General features: G+C 48.1%; 2 protein-coding genes across 9 annotated transcripts in view; one reads left to right on the forward strand and one right to left on the reverse strand.

Annotated features, from left to right (window-relative positions):
- Window positions 1–45: 45 nt before the first annotated feature.
- Window positions 46–10,239, reverse strand: GSTZ1 (glutathione S-transferase zeta 1). 4 transcript variants are annotated; one of them, XM_036913066.2, is made up of 9 exons: window positions 10,106–10,239; window positions 6,872–6,923; window positions 4,957–5,024; window positions 4,376–4,456; window positions 3,912–4,037; window positions 2,762–2,840; window positions 2,146–2,198; window positions 1,359–1,408; window positions 46–585 (listed from the first exon to the last, which is right to left on the reverse strand). In XM_036913066.2, exons 1-9 carry the CDS (start codon window positions 10,118–10,120, stop codon window positions 459–461), a joined length of 651 nt encoding a protein of 216 aa, XP_036768961.2. In that variant the 5' UTR covers window positions 10,121–10,239; the 3' UTR covers window positions 46–458. The 4 variants fall into 4 exon arrangements, with proteins under 4 accessions (XP_036768961.2, XP_036768960.2, XP_057344263.1 ...); XM_036913065.2 differs by lacking the exon at window positions 10,106–10,239 and adding an exon at window positions 7,226–7,320; XM_057488280.1 differs by lacking the exon at window positions 4,957–5,024 and having other exon boundaries at window positions 10,106–10,181.
- Window positions 10,240–10,376: 137 nt separating this feature from the next.
- Window positions 10,377–27,814, forward strand: part of POMT2 (protein O-mannosyltransferase 2) — a 53,332-nt gene continuing 35,894 nt past the window's right edge. Inside the window, exons 1-4 of one of the 5 annotated variants that reach the window (XM_036913057.2) lie at window positions 10,717–10,841; window positions 14,436–14,623; window positions 18,304–18,388; window positions 26,536–26,640. In XM_036913057.2, the coding sequence (XP_036768952.2) occupies window positions 18,329–18,388; window positions 26,536–26,640 (165 nt within the window). In that variant the 5' untranslated portion in view covers window positions 10,717–10,841; window positions 14,436–14,623; window positions 18,304–18,328. Of the gene's footprint in view, window positions 10,842–14,435; window positions 14,624–16,260; window positions 16,393–18,303; window positions 18,389–26,535; window positions 26,641–27,814 lie in introns of all 5 variants that reach the window. The other 4 variants (XM_057488278.1, XM_036913056.2, XM_057488277.1 and 1 more) reach the window with 4 other exon arrangements.

Consider the following 27,814-nt stretch of genomic DNA (forward strand, 5'->3'; position numbering starts at 1 on the left):
TGTTCATCTTTTGCAACCCAGCTCACCTTAACAAAACAACCTGGAGGCCTTGACTTCAGTTTAATTATCAAATTTCAGTGTGGGCGTTCTTTGGAGTCAGGTACAGTAGACGGGGTGCGGAGGCGCTCAGGCTTTTGGGTAAACTGCCAGGCATTTAGCCTATATTCTTCCTCCACCTTTGTAACTGCCCCGTGACAGAGACAGTAGGTAACGTTCCTGCCTCTCTTCCTCCCAGCATCCTCCCATCCCACCCTGCCCACATTTCACAGATGGGGGACTGAGGCAGAAAGAGGCTGAGTGGGAAGGCAGATCTAGAGCTAGATTCAGGTTCAACGGCTGGGGGTACAAGTCTCTTGCCTCTCCAGTTAAAGCTTGGTGTTTCCAGGCCTGTTCAGTCCACCCAGCTTCTGTTCCTGCGCCTCCTCCCTGCTCCCAAACCAAGGGGCCAGGTTTGAGAGCTAGGCCCTCAGCTCAGGCGGGGTGTCTGGCTGCCGGCAAGGGTGAGACACTTGGAAAGCCTCCAAGGCCAGCAGTGTCTTGTTGATGCGGCTGATAGTAGGGTAGGGAGTGAGATCCACCTTGAACCTGTGGCAGAGAAACATCCATCTAAGCCAAGGTCTGCATGGGCACAGGGAGACGGCCCTGTAGTTGCCAAGGAAGCACAGAGACAGGGCTAGAGGAGGCCCCTGGGGCTGGCCAGGAAGGGCAAGGAGGGTGACCCTGCCACACAGGGGAGCTTATTCACAGGTGGCTCTCTAGGGATGGGTAGGTCCTGTGTGGTATTGTCTGGCATCTGTTACCTGCTGTCCTATTCCAAGCAATGGCTATTTACTGAGAACCTACTATGTGTGAGGCACAGTGCTAGGCATTATATATACCAATTCTCTCTCCACTCATGTCACAGGATTTTCAGGGGCAGGGAATGTGTCATACACTCCCGCATCCCTAATGGTGCCCAGTGCAATGCCTTCCACAGAGAGGTGCCTTACTGAAGGGCTGATGGAGGAAGGCACACGCAGAGCTCACTGCTGGGTACAGACACCCTACATCTGGGGACAGCAGGCTTCTGGGGAGGTTTCTTCTTAGGAGCGCCCACCAGTGAGCAGCCTCCTCTTAGGAGCAGGAGCTCTGCAGTGTCACCTGGGCAGCAGTGGGCATGGGAGGGGGTGTTTCACTAATCACTTCCACTGTCTCTTCCAGGCCGCGGTGGCTGGCATGCTCTGGCCCAGGGGGCTCCTTAGCAGTTGGGGAAAGTCTGCATGACATGCTCCCTCTGTAGCTGAAGTCAGGGCCTGAATGGAAGGCTGACCATTTAGAGGGGAGGAGCCAGGAGGAAGGAGGTGGTGGGGCTCTCTTACCTTTCGGCATTTGCCACCTGAGGCACTAAGCAGAGATCAGCCATGGACACCTGAAAGGGTTGGGTGGGTGTGCATCAGGTGTGCACCCCAGATTCACACGCAGGGCTGGGTGTGTCCCCTGGTGCCTGTACTGGGGTGCCAGCCCTTGATGTTCCCATCAGCTTTTGGCTCCTCCTCCCCACCCCCACTGCCCGCCCCTCCTCATCTCCCCTGGGCCCATCTAGGTCCGTCCCCAGAGCTGACGTGCTTTTCCCAGGCTGTGCTCCAGCTGCCTTGACAACCAGCTCTGGGTGGCCAGAGGTCTGCATGTCTCAGCGGGTGTCACTGTGCCTGTTAAACCTGCCTTCACAGGCCTGACTGAGGGCTCCCAGCAGGAAGACACTCCTCAGGGTGAGGCAGGGGGACCCTGGGGCCAGAATTACCACAGGGCCAGGGCCTTAGCCTGGAGGAATCAAGGACACCTGAACCCTAGGCTCTCAGAATTGGGAGGGAATGGAGACACTTTCTAGTCTAACCCCTCATCTGAAGCCTGGACCACCTCATTTCAGAGACGAGGGCTTCAGCTGCAGTACCCTCAGGATTGAGAAACTCACTTCCTCTTGAGGCAGGTGACCAGGAGGGAGCTGAGGATTGCCCCATGAGCTACCTTTTGCCTGGCAGAGAGAAGGCGACCTTGGTCCCCCACCATGCCTCCTCAGGAAGCTGAGTGGCACCTGCCACGGGGTGGAGGGAGATGGCTGAGTCGAAGAGGGAGGAGGCTGCTGTGGGCACGCTTGGGAGGGCTTACCTCGTCTCCCACACAGTACTTGCCCGCCGTACTCTGCAGGATCTGCTCCAGGGCTGTGGGGAGGCCACATGAATCATCTTACGTGACGCAGAAAGGGGATATCAGCCCTTCTGGACCTGGGCCTCCTTAGTTCTGAAATGGGCAGCTGAGTGACAGGCCGGGCCATGTGTGCTGGAGGGAATGTGGCAACCAACCAGATCTGGAGAGGGTTGATGGGAACCCGGGGGTGAGATGATGCTCCCCTGGGTTCCTCAAGTCCAGTGGCCATCCCCTCTGTCACAGCTCACGGGGGACAAGACCTGCCCCTGGCCAAGGCTGCGGCTCTCACACTGATGCACTGGCACTTGCTGGCCTGCATTTTCTGGTTGGGGTGGGCAGTAAAGCAGAAATTGGGCCATCCAGCTGCAAAGGGCGGCGGGCCTCAGGTACTGCGGTTCCCAAAAGTGCCAGAGGGTTAGGCCAGGTTTAGACACCACCCTGCCTGCTGTCTGTCTTTACCCATGCCTCTGTCAAGACCAAAGGGTCTGGAGGTTACTGCAAATGCCCAGGGACCTGGGTAAGAGAGCCACTGCTCTGAGAGGTCCCCTTGGGGCAGCTCACAGGGGTAAGGACTCACCATTAAAGCCGGAATTGATGGTCTTCTGGGCCCAGGTCAGCTGGTTTTCCTGCCCGACTTGCTTCAGGACAGACAGGTTCTGTGCAGCCCAAGGAAAATCTGTGATTGGCTTTGAGAGCTAGGCTAGCCCTACCCACTCAGTCAAGCCCTGTCAGGGAAACTTAGTTCCCACCTGCCCCCGGCTGTACATCTGTGCCCTCAGGGCTCCACCAGACTCCTCCTGCCTGAGGCTAGAAGGAGGTCATGATTCCAGCAGCCACCTTCCCAGGTTGCCCCAGTGGCCCCTGTAGTCTGGAAGCCTGTGATGCTGGCAGACATGTGCAAGAGTCTGGGCACAGGGCATTGCCATGGCTGTGACAGGTGTGGCCACAACCCACGGCCTATCTCCCCTGCACCCAATGGTTCTCCCTTACACGGTCGCTGTAAGGAGAGGAAGGGCAATAGTAGCTGAATGGGGAGGAGCAGCAGGACTGGACTTCAGGAGATTTGGACTCTACTTCCATCCTTGTACCCCTGGAGCCATTTTACTTCTGGGCTTCAGTTCCCTCAGCTATAAAGTGGGGATTCCTGTCTATTCAATCAACTTCCTTTGCTAAAAAAGACAAAGTGACATGAGGGTAGGGGACACGGGCACAGTCAGGGGTCCTGGGCTCTGTCCTTGCTCTGCCATTCTTAGCTGAGTGCCTCAGCAAAGTCACTTTACTTTCCTGGAGCTATTTCCTTATTTGCCAAGTCAGAGCTTAGCACAAATAAATTGTTTTAATACTTATTTTGTAGTTCTCCTGGTGAAAACATTTTAAACAAAATCTTATGCGAATCCCAAAGTATGATGTGGAACAGTGAGAGGAAGGCCGCTTCGCCCCGCCCTTCCCCCTCCTCCAGCACTTGTGGACCTGTCCTTGGAAACCCCAGACTTCTCAGAATGTGGGTGGGGACCCAGTGGAGTGGATGATTTCTGGGATCCCTCTCCAATTTGCCACAGGTCCAGGTCTGAACCCAAGAGTTCTTCCCTGTCCTGCCACCTCCACCCCCAAGCTGGGCACTCTGCTGTGGGCTCTCTGCAGTCAGCGTGCCAGGGTTTGACAGTAAGAGCATGTGAGGGGATACCAGTAGAGAGGTGTGCAAGGGTGCACGTGCACAAGAGCCCCACCTGCAGGGGCTGGATGCCGCCAGCGATGAGGCTGGAGATCATGCGCACGCGGGCCCTCTTCTTTGGGTCCTGAGGCAGGAGCTGCGGAGTGGGCCGAGTCTCCTCCAGGTACTCAATGATGGCCAGCTATCCAGAGGGGAGCAGTGAGGGCTGGGGACCCCTGGATCAGAGTGGACAAAGCCAGCAAACTTCTCCCTCCCTCGTCTCCCAGCGCCTCTGCTGCCTTCACCCTCCTCGCCAAGCCCTGGGAAGCCAAGAAGCTCCCCAGAGAGGAGCTGTTTTTGGACCCTTGTCCTGCAGAGCTTGGTTCCCCTCCCTTCACTTCCCAGAACAACTGACCTTCCTCTGACAAATACTGCATCCCTATTGAGTGCTAGGCTCTTGGCCATACACAGGCCAGGAAGAGCTATGAGGTCCTCTTATTCAGGGCACCACGAGAGGGGCCTCCCGGGCCCTGTACTCACTGACTGGCTGATGGTGATCCCATCAATCTTCAGGGCCGGCACTTGCTTCATGGGATTCAGAGCCTGGAATTCTTCAGAGAACTGTGGAGACAAGGCCCTGGTGGTCTGGGAGGCCTGGCCTGAGTTAGCTGAAGTAGAAGCAGACGAGCAGGAAGACCCCACCCAGGCCTGCTGCCCATCCATACCTTCCTCCCCTGGAGAAGGCTCTGGCTCCTAGGCCCAGGGGAACACGTGGAGGATCCACGCATATCCCAACCCCGAGTGGCTGCTGAGCTACAGGTTTCATGCCAATGGCCTGGCTCTGTGCTTTTCCTTGCATCTCACAGTGGCCATCAAGGTCCAGCATGGAGCAAAGGCCCATGTGCCACCCATCCTCCTGGAGTCAGGCACTGAGAGGCCAGGCTGTGGTACAGAGCTGGGAACCTGGGTGCTTCCCTGCCTCCTCTTGCTGCACAGCTTGTCACCTAGTTCCACAAAGGGGAGCCACCAGGTTCATCTCTTGGGGGCGAAGTCGATACCCCTTGCCAGGACCCTCTTCAAGGCCCTCCAGTCCCCACATGAGCTGGGGGCAGCTTCCTTACCTGCTGCCCCCCATCCTTTATGAGGTTGATGGGCATTGTGTCATAGTCGATGCTTTTCAAGGCCAGAGCTAGGAGAGAGGTCAGACAGCAGTCAGGGGATACCTCTGCCTATGCTTCCAAGGGCGACATGAGCCTGTGGGGGAGGCTTCTTTCTCCACACTGCTGGGTGGTCAAGGCCCAGCTTGCTCTATCCCCCTTTCCAGCTTCCCTGGTAGCCACCCACTCCACCACCCCAGGTCCATGATGCTCTCTGCCTCTCTTGGCCCTGAACTCTTGCAGCCTTACTCTCCACACCCCCACTCGGGCCCTCACGCCCCCAGGCGGTGCTGCAGAGGTGCATGCCCTGGCACCCTGTGTGCTTCTGGAAGACAGCAGGGAAGTGGTCTGTTCATTTCTGTCCCGAGTGGAGAGCAGAGCTTAATTGTTGGAGACATGCAAAGATTCCCTCATGAACGCATCTAGGGGCCCAGAGAAGGTGCTCAGGTGACCACAAAGCACACGCTTTCTGTCTAGAGAAGAATCCCTTTCTAACCCATTTGCTTTGCTCTCGGGGCTGTTTACGTGCATTTAAAGCAAGGCATCAGGGCTCTTTGGTGGCCTCAGAGCATCTGTTGTGACACAGAGTGACCAGATTTCCTCTCCATCTGCTTTGATAATCTCCCCATGCCAGGTGAGGGTGAAAACACTCGGTCAACTGTGGTGGAGACTGTGTGTGTATGCATGCACATGCATTGAACTATGGTGACGGCTGGTCCTGGACATGGGCAAAGGGGCAAGGGGAGGAGGATGACACATCTGAAGAGAGCCTAGGGAACACGGCTGACCAGCTCCACTCCAGAGGGTGGAGTTGGTCTTCCAGGCAGAGGAGGCCAATCGTGCAGGCTCTACAGTGCCAGCCCTCATGCTGTTCTGGTCTGGCCCAGCTAGGGAAGAGGCTCTGGGCCCAGGAAGGTGTCTTCCTGGAGACATGTTTCCTTTGGCACTCCAGGGCTCTTGCCTGCTAATTCCAGCAAATCCCAAGTGACTGTGGGATGGCGGAGGGTCCTGGTGTTAGGCTTCCCAGTTAGGCCTAGGCTCCCATAGGCAGGCTGCCTGGGTTCAAATTGTATCACATCCGTTTCCTAGCTGTTTGACCTTGGGCAAATAACTTAATGAACCTTTGTGCCTGTTTCCTCATTTGACAGGCAGCATAGTGTAGCAGTTAAGAACATGAACTCTGGAGTCAGACTAGCTGGTTCAAATTCCAGCTCTGCCTGTCACCAGCTATTTAATTGTGGGCAACTTATTTAACCTCCCTCTTCCTCAGTTTCCTCACATGTACAGCAGGGACAGTAAAGGTACCTCCCTCTGAAGGCTGTCAGGTTTAAAAGGAATCATGCACATAAAAGCAGTCAGCACAGTTCTTCAGAGTGAGTTGCTACAGCTTTGATCTTTGCCAAGGGCCAAGTTAAGCTGGGGGAGGAGGGAAGGGTCAAATAAGAACTAAACCAAAGGGCCCCAGTTTCTGTTTTCCCGATGCCTCGGTTGACACTGGCCAGTTCTGTTTAATTTGCTAGATCAAAAAAGATAAGCACTGAGGAAGGACAGCTGTTCCCTGCCAGTTACCTAGGACCTCTGGATTTTCTGAGCCTGTTTTAAGCATGGTTGCTAACGGGCTTTGGAGAGCAGTGTGGGAGAGGTGGTAGGCCTGGGAGAGAAAACAACCCTCCCTTTCTGCCATCCCCACACACCTCTTGGATTTCCTAGGTGGAGGTGTCCTTCTAGGCTGGGGGCTCCAGAGACTGCAGATGCTGGCTGCTGTGGGTGGTACCCTGTCTGGCAGAGTACCCCTTCTGTCCTAGGCCAGCTTTTCACCAAGAGTGCCTCCCACCTGATCCCACCCCACCCAGGCTCTTGGTGTGGGCATGGCTCTTACCAATTCGAACTCTCCATGAGCAGGAGCTTCGGAAGTAGGAATAGAGAATGGGCTGTGGAGAGAGAGGACAAGGATGCCTATGAATCCATCTCGGTGGGTTCTCCACCCCAGGAGCCCACTGGAGAAGAGGCAAAGCCCCCAGCCAGGGACTCCAAGCCAGCACTGTTTCTTCCCGTCCCGCTGGGCCTCCTTCCCCAGGCCTGTGTCTGGGCAACTCTGGCCAGATTCAGAGCTCTCTGGGTCAGAGACCCTGGGAGTCGTGTGGGGTCCCTCAGCTCCAAATTGTACTGCCATGCCTTCCTGAGGTCCAAGGGGTCCCAAAAGGAGCCGCCAGCCTGTAGGTGCCTTCCTTACCTTGCCAGACTCAGTCATGGTGCTGAGATGACCCTCAGCCTCTCAAGGAATGTCCCTTTCTCACGAGCTGCAGGGCAGGGGGAGGTGCCCTGGAGGGGTGGATCCCATGAGCCAATGGGGAACCTGGGCTAGGCAGGCGTCAGGGGAACTTCGGCTCTGGTAAGAAAGGGCGTCTCTTTCCAACTTGTGGGAAGTTTTTACGCTCCTGGGGGAGCCAGGTTTGGTGTCCAGGGCAGACAGGCTGGCCTGGTTTTCAAGCAGTAGTGCATGTGGGGCAGTACGGTGCAGGCTGGGAGCTGGCATGCTTGGGATCTAGTCTCACTGCAGGAACTAGATCGGACAGATCTCTGCTTTCCCTAGTCTTCAGCTCCCTCATTTGTAAAATGAAGGGTTGCTCTAAAATGATAGCTTAATTCCTTCCAGCAGTAGCAGAAAGACTAGGAATTCTAATTTTTTGATGCTTTGGTGCCCACCCACCAGTCCTCCAGGATCTCAGTTGGTCTTGCAAAAATAACTGGGGGAGATCATTGGCTCCAAAGCTGAGGTCCCCATCTGGCAGCACGGCAGTTTTCTATTTGGTCTACTCTTTAATTTAAAAATGTTTCAATTAGTTGCCAAATCAAAAGATTGGGATGCTTCCCGTACAAATCCTATTGTTTTCTTAAAATATCTGGAGATAGTGGACAGGGCTCCTGCTAGCAACAATGACTGGAGCAGATTAATGGCCCCTTCAGTCAGGGCATGCCCACTCTGATCTGCTCTGGCCTCTCCCTGGCCCACTTCCCTCATTTTTGTTACCTTGAGGGACCTGGAGGCTGCCTGCTGAATGTGTGACCTCTCCTCTAAAGTTTAAGGGACTCTTGTTAACTTCTCTGGTGCTTCTTGGGCAACCAACGTTCAAAGTAGGACTCAGGAGTTACCAGTAATTAGCACTCTTGAATCTTCCAGCAGACACATGTTTATCCATATGGATAAGAAATAACTTAATAGAATTTATTAGATTACCCCTGTATACCACCCCTCTGACTACAGACATTTCATCCAAGTTCCCTCTTCCTTCTGCATCCCCAGCACACCAAGCTGCTATGTGACCCTGCTTTCACACCTGAACTACGAACTCCTTCTAAGTAGTCAAGGGCACGAGCAGGAACCCAAGCCCATCCAAGTTGGTTCCTGTGCCCAGGATTTCCAGTCTGTATTAAAGGCACCTTTTGTGGAAAAGGGAAGATGGTTCTGGCAGAGGGCAGGTGATAGCAGTGTCCTTGGAAGGGGAGAAGTTAAGTCACCCCAATCGGTTGTACCCTATTGGGAGGTACATGGTCAGACTGAAGGGTTCCCTGGGGCAAGAGAGAGGGACTGCTGGTGAGGGATGAGACCACTAGAGAAATGCAGACATTAGCTTAGAATCCTTGAAGAAATGCCTTATCTAATTACTAAATGTTATACCTTTGACCTGTACTAAGGCTGATCATAGTCACTTAAATGCCACTGCCCTCAGCTTTCCTAATTATGGGCCATCTGTAGATGAAATGGAGGGCAGTTTCTATTCTCTTACCAAAGATAACTATATAAACCATACCATGTTCCTTTTTGCACTTATAAAGCTAAATTTTAAGCCCAAGTAAAGAAAGAGTAGTGTGGATAAAATGAAAGTTCCTGTGCCCAGGATTCTCACCTGGCCCTGGTCGGCTAGCTCACTACACATGTGTGGGCAATACGTTGCTACTGACTCTATACAAAGAGCTCCGCCCAGGGCTCTGGGCGACGTGGTGGCATGACTGCAAGGCTGCAGGAGAGCAGAGCAGAGGCTGGAGTGGTGGCAGTGCTGAGGACAGAGGCCCAGAGGACGTCTGTGTGGGACGAGTGTGCAGGCAGAGGCCCAGAGGACGGCTGTACAGGCAGAGGGGCCCAGAAGATGCTGTGTGGGCAGAGGGGCCTAGAGGCAGAGAACGGCTTGCTGTATGCAGACTTGCTCTGAGTGAACGGGATCTTAGTGATTGACCTGCCACCATGGAAATAAAGTTCGGTATAACCCTTTCACCCCAAGAACGTTTTGCTGTCATTTTCTTTGGTAACATTGAATCCACAGTGAACTTGCTCAGGGCTGAAACCCATTGGCAAGACAGTAGCCATCTCATCACCACTCCTGGAGGAATTTTGTTTCCAGTTCAAACGTGAGTTCTGAGCACTACAGCAGATTTTATTTTAAAAACATCTCTAACACACGATTTAGAGAAACACTCCTAAAATCCTATTTGGGAGTGGGAGGCCTATACATTATTAAAGTGATGCTGTATCACACCTGATGTGGCTGCCACCCTCTGAGCTACAACAGTGGTTCTCAAACTTTAATAAGGCTCATATGGGTCACTTTAAACATGCAGATTCTTGGGACCCTTCCTCCAGAGATCGGTGCATCTAGGGCGGGACTGAGAAGCTCCCCAAGTGACTGTGATGACTTAAAAGTGCTCTCTCAAAATGCAAGCGACCCTGGAAAACCGTATGTTTTTAGGACCTGTCAGGGCAGCCGGGAAAGGGGCACGCAGGGTTTGTGCAGAAGAGAGGCGAGGGTCGATGTCTGGAAGCCCTAGTAGACGGAATAGGGAGAGGCAGGTGAAGCACGTGGGTACAGCGACCTACGCCTACCCACCATACCCCACGAGGGTACGTCGCCTCAGCCCATTCTTCTCTGAGCCACAAACCCAGCGCGCAGGCGCAGAGCAGAGAGGAGCAGGGAGCGCACTGCATGCTGGGAGTAGTACGTCGTCCGAACTGGAGGGGGAGCCCTGCCACTCACCTTTCCCATGCACCCCCCCCCCCACCGCTACACACGGAGTTAACTCTAAGCGACACCCCTCTACTCAGATGCGCGGCACAGACCTTCCCCGCTTGCATCTCGCACTTCGGGCGACCCCTCTTCCAGGTTAGGAAATTTCGTGCCTGGACTCTCCGGACGCGTCGATGACTGAGGCCCTGTGAGAGCCCGACACGTCAGCCCCCAGGCTTTCGTCTTGGCAAAGGGAGGGGTTGGACTAGAATGATCTTCACGGTCTCCTCTAGCTCGCCCCGTCTTGCCGCCACGCCCCTACACCCGGCGCGGCTGGGAATTGCAGTTTCCTGAGCTTTTTCCTCTCGGCCAGGCCAAGCCCGCCTTCGCGTTCCGTCATGCTCTGCGCCACTAGCCGCCTCCTAGCGGCCGGGGCTGCGACTGTGCTTCCCGCCCAGCCCAGAGGCCGGGGCCCCGCGCCCCGCCGCCGGCGCAGGGAACTACATTTCCCAGGGCACCGCGTCCTCTGTGGCTTCTCGGAGGAGAGGCTCGCAAGATCCAGGTGCCTGCGGGTCGGAGGGCGATCCTGAAGTGGGGAAGGATGCCGCCTTCTGTAGACGGAGGCCTGGCAAGGTCCGAGCTGCGTCCCCGGAGGGGCCGCTCTGGGCCCCAGACTGCTAGGACCGTGCGCCCTAACATGGCCGCCGAGGCTGCAGCGCGGAGCCCCAAACGGCCTACTCAGGGTTCACGGCGCTTCGAGGCGGCCGGCCGGTGGGCCCTGCTGGCCCTAGTGACGCTGCTGTCCTTCGCCACCCGATTCCACCGTCTGGAGGAGCCTCAGCACGTCTGGTGAGTGATGGGAGGGGCTCCGAGGGCACCATAGCAACTGGGGGGAGGGACGTGCCCTCTGATTGGTCCGGGGAGAGAGAGTCACAGGAAGAGGGGCGGGGCCGCGCTGGAGGGAAACAGGTTTCTGGTGGTTACCTCTGGCCAGGTGCAGCCTCCAAACGGAATCGTTCCGCTCTCGTGGGTGTAAGTGGGATTCTTTAGGATCGGAGGAAGCAGTCTTCATGTCTTGCAGGTTTTGTCTCATCTGGCTTCTAAACTGTGCTTTTCAAATTCTTGGTACAGAATTCCTTGAAGTCTGAGTTCCTAATCTGCATGATTTCCAGGCATGAGCCGAGGGGAAAATTTCTAACAAGGATATAGCTTCATTCTTTGGAGCAGGGACGTGTGTCCCCGATGGTGATGAGGGGTCCCAGAAAGCAGGTCTGGGGTCATTCTGTGAGGAGAGACTTTCTTAAATGTTGTATTTTGTCAATTTCAGGAGTCAAATTTTTTTTATTGGATAAGCTTAAAACGTCTCCATCTGGAAGGAAGAATACTGTAATCTGAAACAAGCTCATTTGTTTGGTCAACCTTTATTTTGGCCAATGAAAAGCAAATGACACCATGTTTTCTCTTGTTTCATTTGTTTTTACACTTCTAGGCATCTAAGATATTCCCTCCTAAGGTGCTAGGGTTGTTTCTTTCCTTCCACTGCCATGTAATTAGTATTGCTGAGCAGAAAGTTAGTGTAGGGGATGTCAGCAATGAAACTCCTTTGACCAAAAAGCAAGCAAGCAAGCTAACAAAGTATCAGAGTTACCCTAGTTGGAAGTTAATAAATTAGGTTGTTATTGTTTCATGAGTGCTGGTAGAAGACACGGGACTCCTGGGTCAGAGATAAAGGACTAATTATTCATGGCACAGAATGCAGGATGAACGTTAGTATATTAGATTCAGTGTTTCATGCCTCCCAAGTCCCACAGGATGATGCTAGGGGCTCTGATGGATGACTGCACACAGAGTGGGTTTCCTTGCAGCTAAGGAACAACAGGCTTGAATCTACTGTTTTATAGCAAGCAGTAAGGAAGCTTACTCTTTGTCCTGGAGAGACATATTACTTTATCTCTCAAGGTTGCTTGGTACAAACTCAGAAATGGTTCAGGTAAAGTGCAGGAAGGGCTTTGCCTTTTTTGCATACCCAGCAAGGTGTGTGGGAAGTACAGGAGACTCATGGAGGACTGTCTCTCCCAACAGTCTTACCTCTCAGTCCTACACTGTTTTGGTTCCTAACAAATTTTCACATGAACATGCAATGCCATTGGCTACTCTGATTAACTTGGCTGAGAGAGACAGGGATAAAAATCTGTTCGGTTTGTCTCATACAGCATTTAATTAAGGCTACCCTCAGTTGGACTCTAAGCAGCAGGATGAGGCCAACCCTTGGTGTTAACCTCAACCATGCCATCCAGGGTCCTAGATTCAGCCCCTTGTGAATAACTGTGTGTGGGGGGCAGGATGGGGTGTGGGAAGGACCAAGAAGTCTTTTTTCATATAGTCTGAGGCCAATCTATTATTCCTTATTAGCACCATACTTTGACCAACTGAGCTAACCAGCCACTATTATCCATTCTGATCCACAGGTGTTTAGGCTGACCCATGTTTTGCCTACATGGTCATATTATCTGAAGGGGTGCATGTCCCTCCAGTTCAGGATTATTAAATTTTATTTGAATTACCATCAAGTGTCATTTAAACCAACATTACAGTGATTTGGTTAAGCTACCTGGGTGGTAAATGTGCTGTGTAGTTGCAGCCTCTATAAGGCATAACCTAAGGCCCCTAGAGTGTCAGAAGCATATGAATTTGTACCAGTCAGACTGATAGAAAGTTGGGAAGGTCTGTGTGTTTGCACACATACGAGAGACATCCATGTTTGGGAGTTGGTACTGATGTCATCAGGCATATCAGAATAGTTTAACACTGGCTATGTCCGCATGAGTTTTTCCAACTTCATAGTGGCATGACAGACTCAGCTGCAGGTCAGATTGCCAGGCACAGCTGTCACTTGACTTAGTTGTACCATATGAGTGTTTTGTCAGGCTGGGTGCTGGGCTTGGGAAAAAGAGAGCACTAACTGTTTCATTTGTTTTTACACTTCTAGGCATCTAAGATGTTCCGTCCTAAGGTGCCAGGGTTGTTTCTTTCCTTCCACTGCCATGTAATCAGTGCATCCCACTCTAGTACCTGTAACTTCGCCTTCACTCTGCTTAGCCCCTGCCAATATCCAGACCTTTTTGTCAAAGGCATACTTAGGAAATGTACACAGACTCATTATGTCTTCTAACTTGACTCATGTAAGCCACTGTAGGGGAACTTGACAAGCAGTGTATTCAACCAAGTAATCATTATCTTTATGATAATCATTATCTAGGACCATGTCACTCCAATGAGAAAATCCAGGTGACTGGACTCCAGTTCGGTTTGAGTCCCATAGATGTCTCCTCACCCCTTTGCCTAGGCTGATCTAGGGGAAAGAAGGATCATGCCCAGGGATAGAGAAGAATCTCTTTAAATTTCTAAACTAAGTTTATATGACCCCCTTTTGTCCTCATCATTGCCCAGTTGGTGGCCAAGAGGAGAAGAATCCTTTCTAGTGATGGCTGCATGAGATGACCAAACTGCTTTACTAAGGTGTTGGAAACAGAAGGAGGTCAGAGAAGTAGAGTCAGAAGTCTTTTTGAGAAGGCTATTCAGTGCTTGACAGTATCAGGTGCCTGTGGAGGGTAGGGAGTGTGGAATGTCATCAGATACCTTGACTGTTGGCCCATTAGTGGGTGCCTATTGCAAAAAAACAAAATACGGCGCACCATTGTCAGGCTGTGGATGGTTTGGAAAGCAGAAAACATGACATCGTTTAGTTTCAAGGGCCACAATGGTATATCTAGAATCGGATGATTGAAGTAGAACAGCATCATCACCACCACAGCCTGAAAAAGTGTCAGCAGCAGTGAGACACCAGTGATAGCCTGGAGAGGGGAACAAAGTCCTAATATAGTCAATTTTCTAGTAGAGTCAGTTTCCCCAACAATGCAGGGTCAGCGTCCTTTGCAGTGTGGCTTCCTTTACTGCAAGACGAACAGGCCAACTTTTGGCAGGAGTCACATAATGCAGTGATGACTTCTGCTTCAGAAACAACGTACAGTCTTTTACTTTGTGCCCAGTCCATGATGGCAGATGTTTCCATGACTGGGGCATTGATGAGTCCAGGTGGCAATGGTAGCAGCCTGGGGGTGCAGGCTTGATCAGCAGCTTGATTCCAGACGGTTTTATCAGAATACTGCCCCTTACCAAGGGCATCTACAGAGTGATCCAGATTACCCCATCAGCAGGAGAGCCATGATTTTTTCCCACAGTTCTTGGCTCTGAAGAACGTTTATTTCAGTTTCTCAGTATATAGTCTTCCAAGTGGTACACCAGAAGGAGAGGCTAAGGGCAAAAGCCCAGAGTCAGTAAAAATATAACTTGTCTGGTTCTTAGGAGTATTGTCTAAGGCAAGGGGAATGAATTCAGTTCAGTCCATTGTGCTGATCAGCCCTTACTGCACTTGGCTTCCAGAGTTGTCACTGGGGCTGGATGACTGCTGCCACCCAATGGATACCGTCAGCGTTTAATTAAGCCCAACCATCAGAACCTGGCACAAGAATTGAGAAGAACCTCTGTGAATCAAGGGCCCCACTGAGCTGGTGGCTTTGCTTCAAGTGGCAGAGAGAGTTTCTCTCAAAGAGAAGGCGCCATCTCTTCATGTAAAACCAAGATGCCTCCAGGGCTGGGCCAGCTATACTCTTGTATTTACCATTTCCATTAACTGTATTGAGCTCTTCCCTTGTTAGCGATAGATTCCAAGTTGATCCACCCCTGAGTGGCAACATCAAGTCAAAAAGTCCTAAGGCTTTCAAAGGTGAGGCAGTCAATTTGAGCAAGGGCTTATTAGCTGTAGGTTGATAGCTGCCCTTTTGAAAAAGTATTACTGTGCATGTGTCCAGCAGATGGCGCTGTTATTCTGGAGAATGGGGTCTCTCAACTCTGGGGAAGAAGCCATTCTGTCTTTAAGGATTTACCTTTCTTTTCCGGGGTTTATATTATTTGTCCTGGACTTGCCAGAAGGCGACAGGATCACCTCCCAGCACGGGGCAGTTTCTGAATGGGATAATCCTCTTCGACACTTACAAGATCAATACCAGTTAGACTCTCAGCAGTGGGAACCACAATAGTAGTACAAGGGCCCTACTCACAGGTCACTTTACCTTCCCCTCCCTACTGGGAGTTTGGCTCAAGTTGAATTTAGGTGCTTTTTTCCCCATGAACTAATGAGTCTAATAGGCCTGCATCAGAGCTACAATGGAGGCCACCAGAGATTATGCCGTTTCCCAGTGGGGAGTGTGGGATGCAGGGGGTGGAAGGGAGTTTGCCTTCTCCTTCTCCCCTCCATAGGCTTGGCACCGCTGCCTTCCAGTGAGCTACCGTGTGTATGGTGAGCACCTGGTCTTAGGGGCCTCTTCCTTCAGTCCCTGGGCGCACTGCTGCGGCTCTCCTTGCAGTCTTCGGCACCAACCCCAGCACCCAGCAATCCTCTCCGTACCCCATGGGATTGAGTAGGGTGGCGACTCAGGCCCCTCTATCCAACCAAGCCCTGAGTTTGAGTCCCTCTCCTTCCTGGAGTTCACCAGCCTACTAGGACGGGTGTGAGTGGCCAGGGAGACCTTGGCCCTGCCCTTCATCCTCTTACTCTTTAAAGCAGCCCAGGTCATGGTAGAGGGGGAGGAACTGCGGGACAGAGTCGGAGAGAGCACACCGAGCAAGGCATGTCCACTTGGCTCCAGCACGCAGCTCACCTAGGATCTTTCTGTGTTTTCATTTTACCCAAAGTTCTGTGTTGAATAGCAAGGTCCTTACTGCTGGCACCATTTTTGCAAGCTTTGAAGACTCCTTGATTCAGCAGCCGTATCCGTGTTGCCAGTTGGCTGGGGCTGCTAGGTTTGCTGTCCGATTGTCATGATTATATCTCTCCTTTTGCCCAGAGGAGAGTGAGCGGTTATCAAGGCAACATTCAGACAATTTGCTCCAATTCTGCCTCGCCACTCAGCCCCATTTAATAGGAAGGACAGTGGGAGACTCTTACCACCTCCCTTGCCTACTACCTGGGCAAGAGCATTCACAACCAGAGTCCACCCTCTAACCCAGCCTGTGGGGCCCTTGTCTCTTCTCTTACAGAAAGTTATCACTCAGCATCTTGTGCTTGTTACCTGTCATGCTAGGGGGAAAATCCTGCGGCAAAATTTTTGAAACTGAAATCAGTCAAAGGGAGAAATAAAGTGAGAGAAACCCGTTTAGTCCTTACAAGCAGTCTTCCGCTTCTGCTCTCCCATGTCTCTTGCGACAGGCTGCAGAAGGGACCCAACCTCTCCCATCCAGACATGCCCTCCCTCACCCATGTAATTACCTACTGATACGGAGATGGACTTCTCTCCACCCCTTGGAAAAACCTACTGATACGGAGATGCACTAAGGCCAGGTGAGAGGTTCTGGAAGTAACACAATTTTATCCACATCACCCCAAGCTACAAGGCTCTGGGATCTTATTTTACCCTACTTGCAAACTATTAAGTGAGCCTGCACTGTTTTCTGGATACTGGCAGAAACAAAATCCTGGGTTAGAGGCAAAGGACTTCATTTCTCATGGCCTGGCAAGCAGGATGAGCATCAGCATGTTAGCATGAGCCCCATTTGCCCCAGAGTCCCATGTGATGCTATGGCCTGGATGGAAGCCTGCATATGCAGTGGGCTACATCACATCTGAGGAATATTGAACTTGGGGAATCTGCTGTTTTATAATAAGCAGTAAACAAGACTGCTGTCTGTCCTGAGGGAGATGCTAACTCTTCTCTGTGGTTGCTTGTTGCATACATACCCTGAGAAAGGGTTGAGTAAAGAGCGGTCAGGACCTTGCATCTTTGGCACACCCTGCAGGGTTCCTAGGAGTTCTCGGACCACAGGAGCACTGCAGAGGACTGTCTCTCCCAACACACACACACACACAGGCAAGCTGACAGGAAATGTGAATATTACTACTAGTTTTACTTGGGAAAATTTTGAAGTAAAAAAATCTCATACCCTTTTGTTAGTATGTTTCCAAAAAGACTTAAAACTAACCACAAATGTAGGGACTTTTTATATAATTTAAATAGTGCCTGGTATGTGTAAGACTTTATAGTCTACGGAGTTCTTTCACGTGTATTATCTGAATCGAGCCCTAATACTACCTGCGAGGGAGCATGGCAGATACTGTTATTGTCTTCAATGTGTAGATGAGAAAGAAGATCTGGAGGGGGAGCATTTTGCCAGGTCATGATGTTAGGAAGCTGGAGAGCTGGGACTGGATCTCTCTGCTTTCTGCAAATCTATTTTGTCACACTGCTTGGAAGTTATTTCTCTCTTTTACATTATCAGTACTGTCCTTACTTCATGTCAAGCAGTGTGTTTAGCAGATGCAGAAGGAATTTACTTTTCTGCCTATCAGTTGGACCTACTGAGTAAAACAAACAAACAAACCCCTCCCCCAAAAAGAACCCTATATTTCTGGGAAAAACATGTTTGCCCCTTACATTGTAGATGGGTAATAACTGCTTATGGAAATTGACCTGGAATGGATAGTCACTAGAAAGCAACCTTCTCCTGAGCTGCAAGAGGAGCCTGACAAACAGAAATGGCCAGGCTCTGCTGGATAACTGGGCTGCTGCTAGAACGTCCTCTTGCAGGATGTGAAGAGGTTTATGTGGTTGTATAGAAGAAATTTTTTACATGGTGTTTAAAAGCTGATATATTAGAATCACTTATTTACTTGCAAAATAATTTGTACAATGAGGATAGGTTTTAGATAGACTCTTACCTCAATTTTTATACACTGGTTAGTTTCTTATAATAAGATGAGTGAATTCATAGTCAGCAGGTTATCACAGGTTGATGAGCAAAATCCAACTTCTATGACAACGGTGGTTATAGGCTACTCTAAGTAGCCACAGTATAGCTTATGATAGCAATAATAATGTAGTTTCTGGTAGTTGAGGGTTAGAAGTGAACAGATTTGGAAGAAAACTCTTTCTACAAACCTTTCTATGTTATAGGAAAACTCTGTCCTTTTAAAGTATGTAGAAACTCAAGATAAAGAGTAAGTATAGATTTAACTTAAATTTATAGTGACTGGTTGTTAAATTTTTGCTGACCTTTCTCTCTATGTAAATGAAGGTTAATGACCAGCTTGATGTCTTGCTTCCTCAAATCACTTGTGTCAAAAGCTTTTTTTTTAAATTCTCATTAATTTTAATTGCCTTTGGCCTTAACTGTAATTTTAAGTGTGCTTTATTAAGGTTATTTGGGTTGTATGACAGTTCAAAAATTATCATTTCTCTTTCTGCTTTCCCTTTAGTTGGGATGAGACTCACTTTGGAAAAATGGGAAGTTACTATATCAACCGCACCTTTTTCTTTGACGTGCACCCACCTCTGGGAAAGGTGAGCAGTGGTGAAAGGCAGCTTTCTCCCAGGGGCTGGAGCCAAGCCTCATTTTGCATTTTATTCTTGGGCTTGTAAAAAGAATTCTCTGACATTCTAGATCAGCTGCTTTCACAGAAAATCTTTGGTGTTTTTAGGAGTTCTCTGGGTTCAGAAATAGAGAGAGAGCCCATTAACTGATGAATGGATAAACAGACTGTGGTATATCTGTACAATGGAATATTATTCAACCAAAAAAAGGAATGAAGCATTGATACATGGTACAACATAGATAAATCTTGTAGTAAACATTATGCTAAGTGAAAGAAGTCAGACACATAGTGTATGATTCCATTTGTACGAAATGCCTAGAATTGGCAGATCCATAGAGACAGAAACTAGATTAGAAGTTTCTAGGATCTGGAGGGAGGGCGCATATGGGGAATGACTGCAGATGGGTATGGAATGTCTTTTTGAGGTGATGAAATGTTCTGGAATTGGGTAGTGGTATGGTTGCACAACCTTATGAATGTACTAAAAACCACTGAATTGTACACTTGGATGTAGTGAATTTTATGGTATATGAATTTTACCCCAATTGAAAAAAAGAAAAAAGAAATGGAGAGAAGGAATATGTTGCATAAAGCAAAATTAGCTGAGGGAGCTGATTGTCCACAAAGAAGGGGAATTCCTTTCCCCTCCCCACTCCCAGCATGCACTTTGTTTGACCTGCACCTCTTGTATGTTTTACAATTAGAACTTCTACCAATCAGAATTCATTTTACTCTTTTTAAAAACAAACACCTCTGAGAAGACTAATGGATTCTCCCTGACTTTCACTCAGTCCTTTCTTCCTAACTAGTGGCTGACATCTTCAGTATCAAGGGGACAGGAATTTGCCTGTTATGAAGAAGGGGTGACGTTGGGGCATGGAGCACTTGGGGATGGAGGCAGGGGTGGTGGTCTGTGACAGGTGGGCTTAGGGAAGCATGAGAACATGGGGTAGGGACCAGGGAGAAGGCCCCTCTAGGTGGGAGGGGTGGAGAGGGAGGTGGGATAGGTAGCCTATTTCAAAATTAGCTCTTAAGCCCAGAAAAGTAGATGTTATGCCTCTTCCCATCTCCTTAATAAGATAACAACAATAAAAGTACAAGCAATTGAACACAGTCTACTCTAGTCAGTTTAGATGCATTATCTTATGTAATCATCAGGATAACCCTATGAAGTAGGCACTGTTGTATCCCCATTTTGCAGGTGGGGAAGTTGGGGCACAGAGAAGATAAGTAGCTTGCCATAGGGGGGTAACTACTAATAAGTGGCAGAGTCAAGGTTCAGACAGGCTTAGAGTCTGTTCTCTTAATCCTTACATCATGCTGCCTCATGAACGGACTGTGTTTGCTACTACCACAGAACTAAGCAACAGAACATGCTGAATGTTTGCACTGGGTTAGCCTGAGAACTAGACCACTGGTGGAGGAGATTTTTCACAGGAAACCCAGCATAGTCTTTTCAGCTTGGGGCTACATGTTGGTTTTTGGAGTCTCGTAGTGCCCAGCACAGTGAAGACATGAATGGGGAAACACTGGCCAATTGGTTTTGACTTTCACCTTCCCTTCCTCACATATGGCTCCTGTGTAAAGGGGAAATGTGATGCTTCTTTCTAAGGCTGCCCCCAGGGACTTTAGTTCGTTTGCCCTCCTGATCAATCTCCTGATAGTCCTGGGTTCTTCCTGGTTGAAAGAAAGGAATGAGCAAATTAGAAACCTGTGAGAAAGAGCAAAGTAGCTTTCATAAGTTCTCAGGCTGAGCCAGTCAAAGAATCAAAAGCCCCTTGAAGTGGAGAGTAGGACGTTTTCTCCTGCAGTACTGAGGTGGCTACCTGCCACTGCCCGCTGGCCCCCAACCCTGGGCGCCTGTGGGCTCCAGTCAAACTTACTTTTGAGGGGAATAAAAATACCTGCATATAATAAAAAAATGTGATCAGTATGGAAGGAAGTAAAGGTCAAAAACTACTCATTTCTATTCCTCAGAGGTAACCACAGTCCCTTTTGTTAGCAGATTCTTATATAGCCTCTCTGAAATTTTTTATACAAATATAAATGTGTATACATTTATACATGTTCACATGAACAACACTTTATATATACAAAGGGGATCAACTAAAAGTGTTTAGCAACATGTAGTTTAAACATGATACATTTTAACTTCTTTCTATATTGTCATAGAATTATGCTCCATTCTTTTTAATGGCTGTGTATTATTCCATGTACATAATAATTTATGTGCTATTAGTTATTTTGCCATCCTTCAATTGGTGGATATTTATGTTATTTCCAATTTTTAGCCATTACAAAAGATGACTGCAGTGAGCATATCCTTATACAACTATCTTCTCATAGTTGTGCAAGTATATCTTAAAGATCCTCAAGCAGTCAAACTAAAGAGGCAAAGGATATGCACATTTAAATTTGTGTTAGACATTGCTAGGTTTTCCTGCAAAAATCGTGTTGTGATAATCTGCTCCCACCAACAGTGTGTGAGGGTGCTTGCTTCCCCTATGCTGTTGCTAGCACTCGTATGATCATACTTTCAAAACTTTGCCAGTTTGAGGGTAAAAAATGGTGTATCACTATTTCATTTGCATATCCTTTCCTTATGAATTAGGTTGAACATTTTCTTCATATGTTTATTAGCCATTTGTATTTTGTTTTCTATAAATGTGTACTTTTTTCTAGTAGGTATTCTTTTTTGTATTGATGTGAAAGAGTTATTTAGTTAGGAAGTTAGCTCCGAGCTATTTTGAAGGGAACTGAGAGGGAACTGACTTTCTAGTGCCTGGTGAGTGCTTGGCGCAGTACCAGGTGTTTTACCTGCAGCGTCACCTCTGTTCCTTAGAGCCCACTGTGAGGAAGGCTGCAGTGGCCTGGAGCTGTTACAGATGCTCGGTATTTGCTGACAGTTTTATGTTTTAGCTGCTTCTGATTGTGTGGAAAAAAGAGTTTTACTGTTGATGGCCAAAAGAAGATAGAAATGAAGAGGTTGATCCTTGTTAGGCTGGAGAAAGGAAAAACAAGAACATGCAAACAGAACAGAGAGATGCCATAGGGGGAGAACAGACCAGACCCCAAAGTCTGTGCCGTATATGGAAAGGGGACAGCTCTCCCTGAATTCCATCCTGATGTGCCAACTAAGACCCAGATGTCAGCCTCCTCCCTCTTGGAAGGAAAAAAGTTTCTAGTTGACTATTATGTCACCTTTAGCCAATCATACCTCTCAACACCCCCCTAAGATAGTTTGCCCACTGCTCCCCCTCCTAATCCCTTATAAGCCCCCCACCTCCCTAACCAGGCGTGACTTCTCTGGCCTCTGACAATAAGGCCACAGAACCTCACCCGGGGGTATTTAAATAAATTACCTGGCCCTTTGTTGCCTCTCTTTGCCTGCTTATTTTGGCTAGAATTTATCTTACATATGGTGCTGAAACCTGGGAGGAGTGTGAGTGCGAGGCCCTGACCAGCCACCGGTGGCCCCACCCCCTCCTTCCCCAACCCGGGACCTCAGCCTGCTCTCCGCTGCATGGACTGTTTTCTGGTGAGTCCCTCAGTTTCCCCGGTCTGCTTCCCTTCCTAACTCCGTTTCACCTGGTCCGTCCGAAATCGTAGCTACATCCAGGTCCAGGCATTCAGCCCATCCGTTGCGAGTATCCGGGATACTTGTCCCTGGCCCTGCGGTGGGGGAGATGTCCCTCACCCAGGCTCCCAGGCCGTCTCCCCTGACTTGGTGCACTTGGGACTCTGGGCGCTCCTCTCAGTGGGATGTTTTTTGGGAAGTGAGCGCAGACATGAGGAACCAGCCCATGAAAGCAGAGGCTCAGACCCCGCTGCAGTGTCTCATTTCTAATCTGGCTACTCTGTTTGTCCCGGGAAGTCTACAAACGGAAGTTAGTCTTCCTTTGCTCTGAGGCCGGGCCTCAGTATCCCTTGGACAACCAATCTCACTGGCCCCCTGAGGGAACTTTTGATTTTAGCCTCCTCACCGACTTAACTAATTATTGCCACCAGAGCAGAAAGTAGAATGAAATCCCACATGTGCAGGCTTTTTGGACTTTGCACTCCCGTCAAAACCTTTATGTTAAGTGTTCTATAACTCAGGTTCTTCTGGCCTGATCTCCAGTTAAAGATTGTCAGCCTCTTACTCTGCCCAGTCCTTCTTCCTTTTCAGATCCGTCAGAAAACCTCAGTCGCCCACCTCCCTCAGCTCGCAATCCCCTCCCCCTCTCTCCACCACCATCTCTAAGTCCTTTGTCTTCCCACGTGTCGCCTCCATCTTAAAGTCCTGCATTCTAAATCATGCTGTTGTCCTGCTCTCCTCTTCCGGTGGCTGCACCACCCGCTCCCCCTCTCCTTCCACCTTCACCGCCCTCTTCCCCCACCAGAACACGCCCCTCCCGCCCTCTAGTTCCAGAAGCCACAGACAAGAAGCTGAGAAGAGAGAGAGCAATTAGATATCAGTAACTTAAGTCTTTGTATCGGTTTGTCTATCTGTGTATATGTTTTTATGAAAAAAGTGTTGCTGACTGTAATTGTTGTATCTCAGTTTGTATGTTTGTGTGTCTAGGTGTATAAATGAAAAATATTTTATTTAAAAACAAGCGCTTGTGAAGATTGAGCATTCTAGAACTTCCAGAGAATCTAGTAAAAAATGTTAAGCATGAAAGCTAATTTGAGTTTAGCTGAGGCGGGCATGTCCTTGTTATCAGTTGCCTAAGTTTACCTGAAGTCATTTAAGTCAGTGTTATCTGCTAAATCTTTTAAGAATAAAATGCTTAAATGCTTGGCTTTGTCTAACATTCAGTAAAAATTTTGTAAGTGATCTAGCATAGTTGCTAAAAATAAATAAACAAGCCTAGCAAATAAATTTTAATAATAATACCGTATTAATGTATAACAGTATATATATATATGCAAACAGCCTGAGAATTTTTGTAGTAACCAAAATTCTTAAAGTTTGCTAAGTCATAAAAACATATTTTGTGCCTAATAAGAAATTGTGCTATAAAGCACATTTCCAAAAATGATAATATATGTTCATAAATGTATCAATCTGAAGAATGCTAGTGTAACAGTTTACAGTAGCCTATTTTTCAGTGTTCACTGAAGGTTAAAGTAATAGTTTTAAGTTCTGATCAAAACTACTTAAAGTAGTAAGGAAAACATTTCTGCATGCTAAAAAAATAAGTCTTTTGATAAAAGAAAGTTGTAAAAAGTTTGTAGAATAATTTAATATGGTCATGCTATATAAAATTAAAGCAAATAAGTCTCAGTATCAAGTGCACAGCAAAATTAGAATTTTGTTTTCAGTTAAAAAGACAAAATTGTTTTATCAAAGCAGTTTGTGCTTAAAGTCTCAGTGAGTTGTCAGTCTTTAAGAAAGTGAGATCTTAATATTAAAAGGACTAAAAGCTAAACTTTGATAACAACTGTGCAACCTTTATTTGCCTTTGAAGTACTTTGTTGTCATTCTAGTTAATTGGATAAGTATTGCTTCATAGCAACCTATAATCCTATTTAAGCAAGTGCCTTAAAACTTTTAACAACTTCCCAAAATCAAATTCAAAAAAGTGCTTTTGCCTCTAGTTAACTCTGATATTTTCCAGAGGGCCCCTGGAACATGTCAGAGGAATTTTTTTCTCATTGGAGAAAGTATTTGGCTAATTTAGCTTATTTATCTGATATATAATTACCTGCTTAATTACCTAGGAAGCACTGTCAAAAAGAATAATGCTAAACTTTGTTACTGAATGTTTTGTATTACAGAAATATCAGAATTTCCTTATGCCAACTGTCTTACAGTAAGCTCTCATCAGATCTTTAACCATTGTCATTTGTAAGTCTTTTATTATTTATAGTCACTATTTTATTACTCCTAAACTAGTAAAAAACAAGATTTCAGCAGAACACGTATTAGTTACATAACATTAAGTAAGCTAAAGAAGATGATTTTGTGGCTTTCTGTTTCAAATGTTGTTGATAAAGTGTTTTAAGCTTTTTCTCTTAAGCTGACAACAGTTTAGTAAATGACTGTCTCTATAAGCAGAATTGAAACGTTATTTTTCTCTCTGCCTGATCCCTCCAGAATTTAAAAACTCTCAGTAACTATTTTTATATTTCATGGCAGTATGTTTATTTGCATAAGTTCAATAAGAACCTGCTTTCCTTCTAAGAGGACCAATTAAAAACACTGGTTATACTACTAAGGCTTTGACTGGAACATCATACCTGAGAGACACGTGTGTAAACTCAGATATGAACAGACAGCTTTAAGGAACTAAGATTGACTTTATGGAGCCAACAAAGCCCCTTAAAAAAACTGGCCTGGTACCTTGCTTACAGAGTTCCCAGCAGCCTTACCAGGTGAGTAAAGAAGGTCACTTCCTGGCAGGTGCAAGAACCTCAAGAAGAGAGGAATTCACCCAAATGAACAGATACTGCAGGCACAACCTGATCGCAAGTCTGGCTTGGCTTTCTGGCCTCAAAAAGCCCTTAAAAGTTCAATCTGAAATTCCTTACAAAAAGTTCCAGCAAAGCACATTTAAAAGAGCCTGTGTAATCAATTGCTCTTCTTGCTGCACTTATGCAAATAATCAAGCCAACTGTTAATTATTTTCTTAATCTGGCTAATTCTAATAAAAATAAGGCTGATTTTAGAGAAAAGTATTGTTTCAATAATGCAGTCTTATCTATACTAAATCCTAATACTAGTCATTGAGATTTAAACTCGATCCAGAATTCCAGTCCCCCATGATAGCCTGGCTAATGCCCCTACTGGGCCCCTTAATAACAGTTTGTGGTTTACTCTTAGTTGCCCCTTGTGTTCTCAGGTTCCTCCAACAGCAGCTAACCCAGATGACCCGGGTCGCCACCAACCAGATGTTACTTCACCGTTATGCACATCTTCCCACTGAATCCCCTCCTTCGGCCTAATACCAGCCTCAAACCCCCACGACGCCCCTTGTCAGCCGGAAGTAGCCAGATTGAGTCGTCGCCCATTATAACCAAAAGGCTGGAATGTTAGGCTGGAGAAAGGAAAAACAAGAACATGCAAACAGAACAGAGAGATGCCATAGGGGGAGAACAGACCAGACCCCAAAGTCTGTGCCCTATATGGAAAGGGGACAGCTCTCCCTGAATTCCATCCTGATGTGCCAACTAAGACCCGGATGTCAGCCTCCTCCCTCTTGGAAGGAAAAAAGTTTCTAGTTGACTATTATGTCACCTTTAGCCAATCATACCTCTCAACACCCCCCTAAAGATAGTTTGCCCACTGCTCCCCCTCCTAATCCCTTATAAGCGCCCCACCTCCCTAACCGGGCGTGACTTCTCTGGCCTCTGACAATAAGGCCACAGAACCTCACCCGGGGGTATTTAAATAAATTACCTGGCCCTTTGTTGCCTCTCTTGGCCTGCTTATTTCAGCTAGAATTTATCTTACAATCCTCTTGGACATTTTGAAGGATTCATGGCTCACAGTCTCAGTTTATAGTGACTTGTTCTGCTTTGGGATGTGCCAAGTTGCCTTCCTTTGGAACGTTGAATGGTTTACAACAGTCTCTTGCCTTTGGGCATTTTTTCCACTGGGATGTTTCTCTTTCCCTCTGAGGAAATGCATCTGTCTTCACATTCCTCTTTCCTGTTTTCTTCCCTTCTCCCTGTTGCTGGTGTGTAACGCCTTGGCCACTTTCCTCCTGCCTCATTCTGACTTGGAGCCCCATTTCCCTTTCAGTGGGTCCATCTCCAGGAATCAGCCCTTGCCCATGGCCTCCCCCATGAGTTGTCATGTTTTATTTCATAGCAAAGGAAAAAAGGCTGAATAAGAGAGCCCCTGGCTGGCTCTGCCCTTCAAATTTTGGGGTGTTTTTCTTCCTACGAGTTCATTTTGCCCTGTTTTGGCCTTGATATAGGAGAGGATTTGTTCCGAGCAGTGAGCTCTGTAGACAAAACATTCTTTGCTCTCCAACAGCTGCAGGAGAAAACGTCACACTGGCCTCTCCTTGTAAGTGCAGTTGTCAAGGAAAGCTGTATTCTCGGGGCAGGTGGAGAGATGTTCAGGAGAGGGAGGAGTCTTCTTGAGGTCTTTCATCTTTTTATTTGTTCTCCATCTCTCCTCAGATGCTGATAGGACTTGCTGGCTACCTGAGTGGATATGATGGTACCTTTTTGTTCCAGAAGCCTGGCGACAAATACGAGCATCACAACTACATGGGAATGAGAGGAGTAAGGCTTCCTGACTTGATATAGATTGACTGAACTCTGGGGCCTCAGTCAGTCAGAAGCATTACAGTTGGAAGCCCTGGAGTGGTGACAGGTGTAGGAGGGACTTTGGGGTCATAGGCAGGGGGAGGGGATGATGATTAGACCAACACCCTGTAGTGGAGATTTCATGTGTAGAGATTCAGAACTGGGATGGGTGAGGTGGGAAGGAGAGGCCACAGATAGTAGAGATTACATAGATAGGAGCAAGCACACACTGTTACCTGTTGCCCTGCCCAGGTGAGGCATCAGACTTCAGGTTGGAGAGCAGCTGGGACCTAGGCAGCCAGGAGTCTCCTAAAGACTTGACATTAACTTCAGAGTATTGACAAGCTATGCATTCTTCCTCTCCACAGCCATGATTCCTGGAATATTGCCTAACTTTTCTTAAGATTTCAGCATCCCTCACCCCTGTCACTAGGTTTCTGCTTCTTTCCCCAGAAAGATTTCAGGCACACCCAAGGGGTTTCCAGTCTTTTAAGGGGGGGGCCATGTGTTGGCCCTGAGTCCCAGAACCAGCCTTGCTGGAACATGGCAGGGCCTAAACAGTCCGTGGGAACCCTGTACCTGTAGCTAATGAAACCTGCAGAAACTGACCTCCAACGTGGAGCTCTCAGAGCAGGGTGCATTTACAAGCCCCTTACCTTAAGGAGCTCAGAGCACTTGAGATAAATGCTGTGTGCTTGTTTGGACTGTCATTGGATGATTTGTGTGGTCATATCATATTGTACTAACAGAGTATCCCTTCCTTACTCTCAGATGACTCTGTCTTCCTAATGACTTTTGAACACCACGTAGCCTACATAATTGGACGGAGGCCTGACTCGCTGTGGGCTTGCTGTGGAAATTGAGAAGGCTAGCTGTAACTGCTTTGTTTCCTTTCACATTAGGACACAATTGCTTTCTGTTGACAGAAAGTGACAACCCAAATGTGAGAATTTCCATTCCCCTGGGCTTGTTTATTTTCTTTTGATGGGCAGAGTAGAGCGGTAGAGAAGTCTGGTGGTTAAAAACAAACAGAATGAGAAAACAGTCCTGCAAATACCAAAGTTTCAAGCAATCTTTTTTACCAAAATTAAAATACAACCGGTAGATTTAAAAAAATGATTTCTGGTGTGACTGAAGAAAAAAGCCAAGG

Source organism: Manis pentadactyla, chromosome 11, assembly GCF_030020395.1.
Source record: "Manis pentadactyla isolate mManPen7 chromosome 11, mManPen7.hap1, whole genome shotgun sequence".
Classification (NCBI taxonomy): Eukaryota; Metazoa; Chordata; class Mammalia; order Pholidota; family Manidae; genus Manis; species Manis pentadactyla.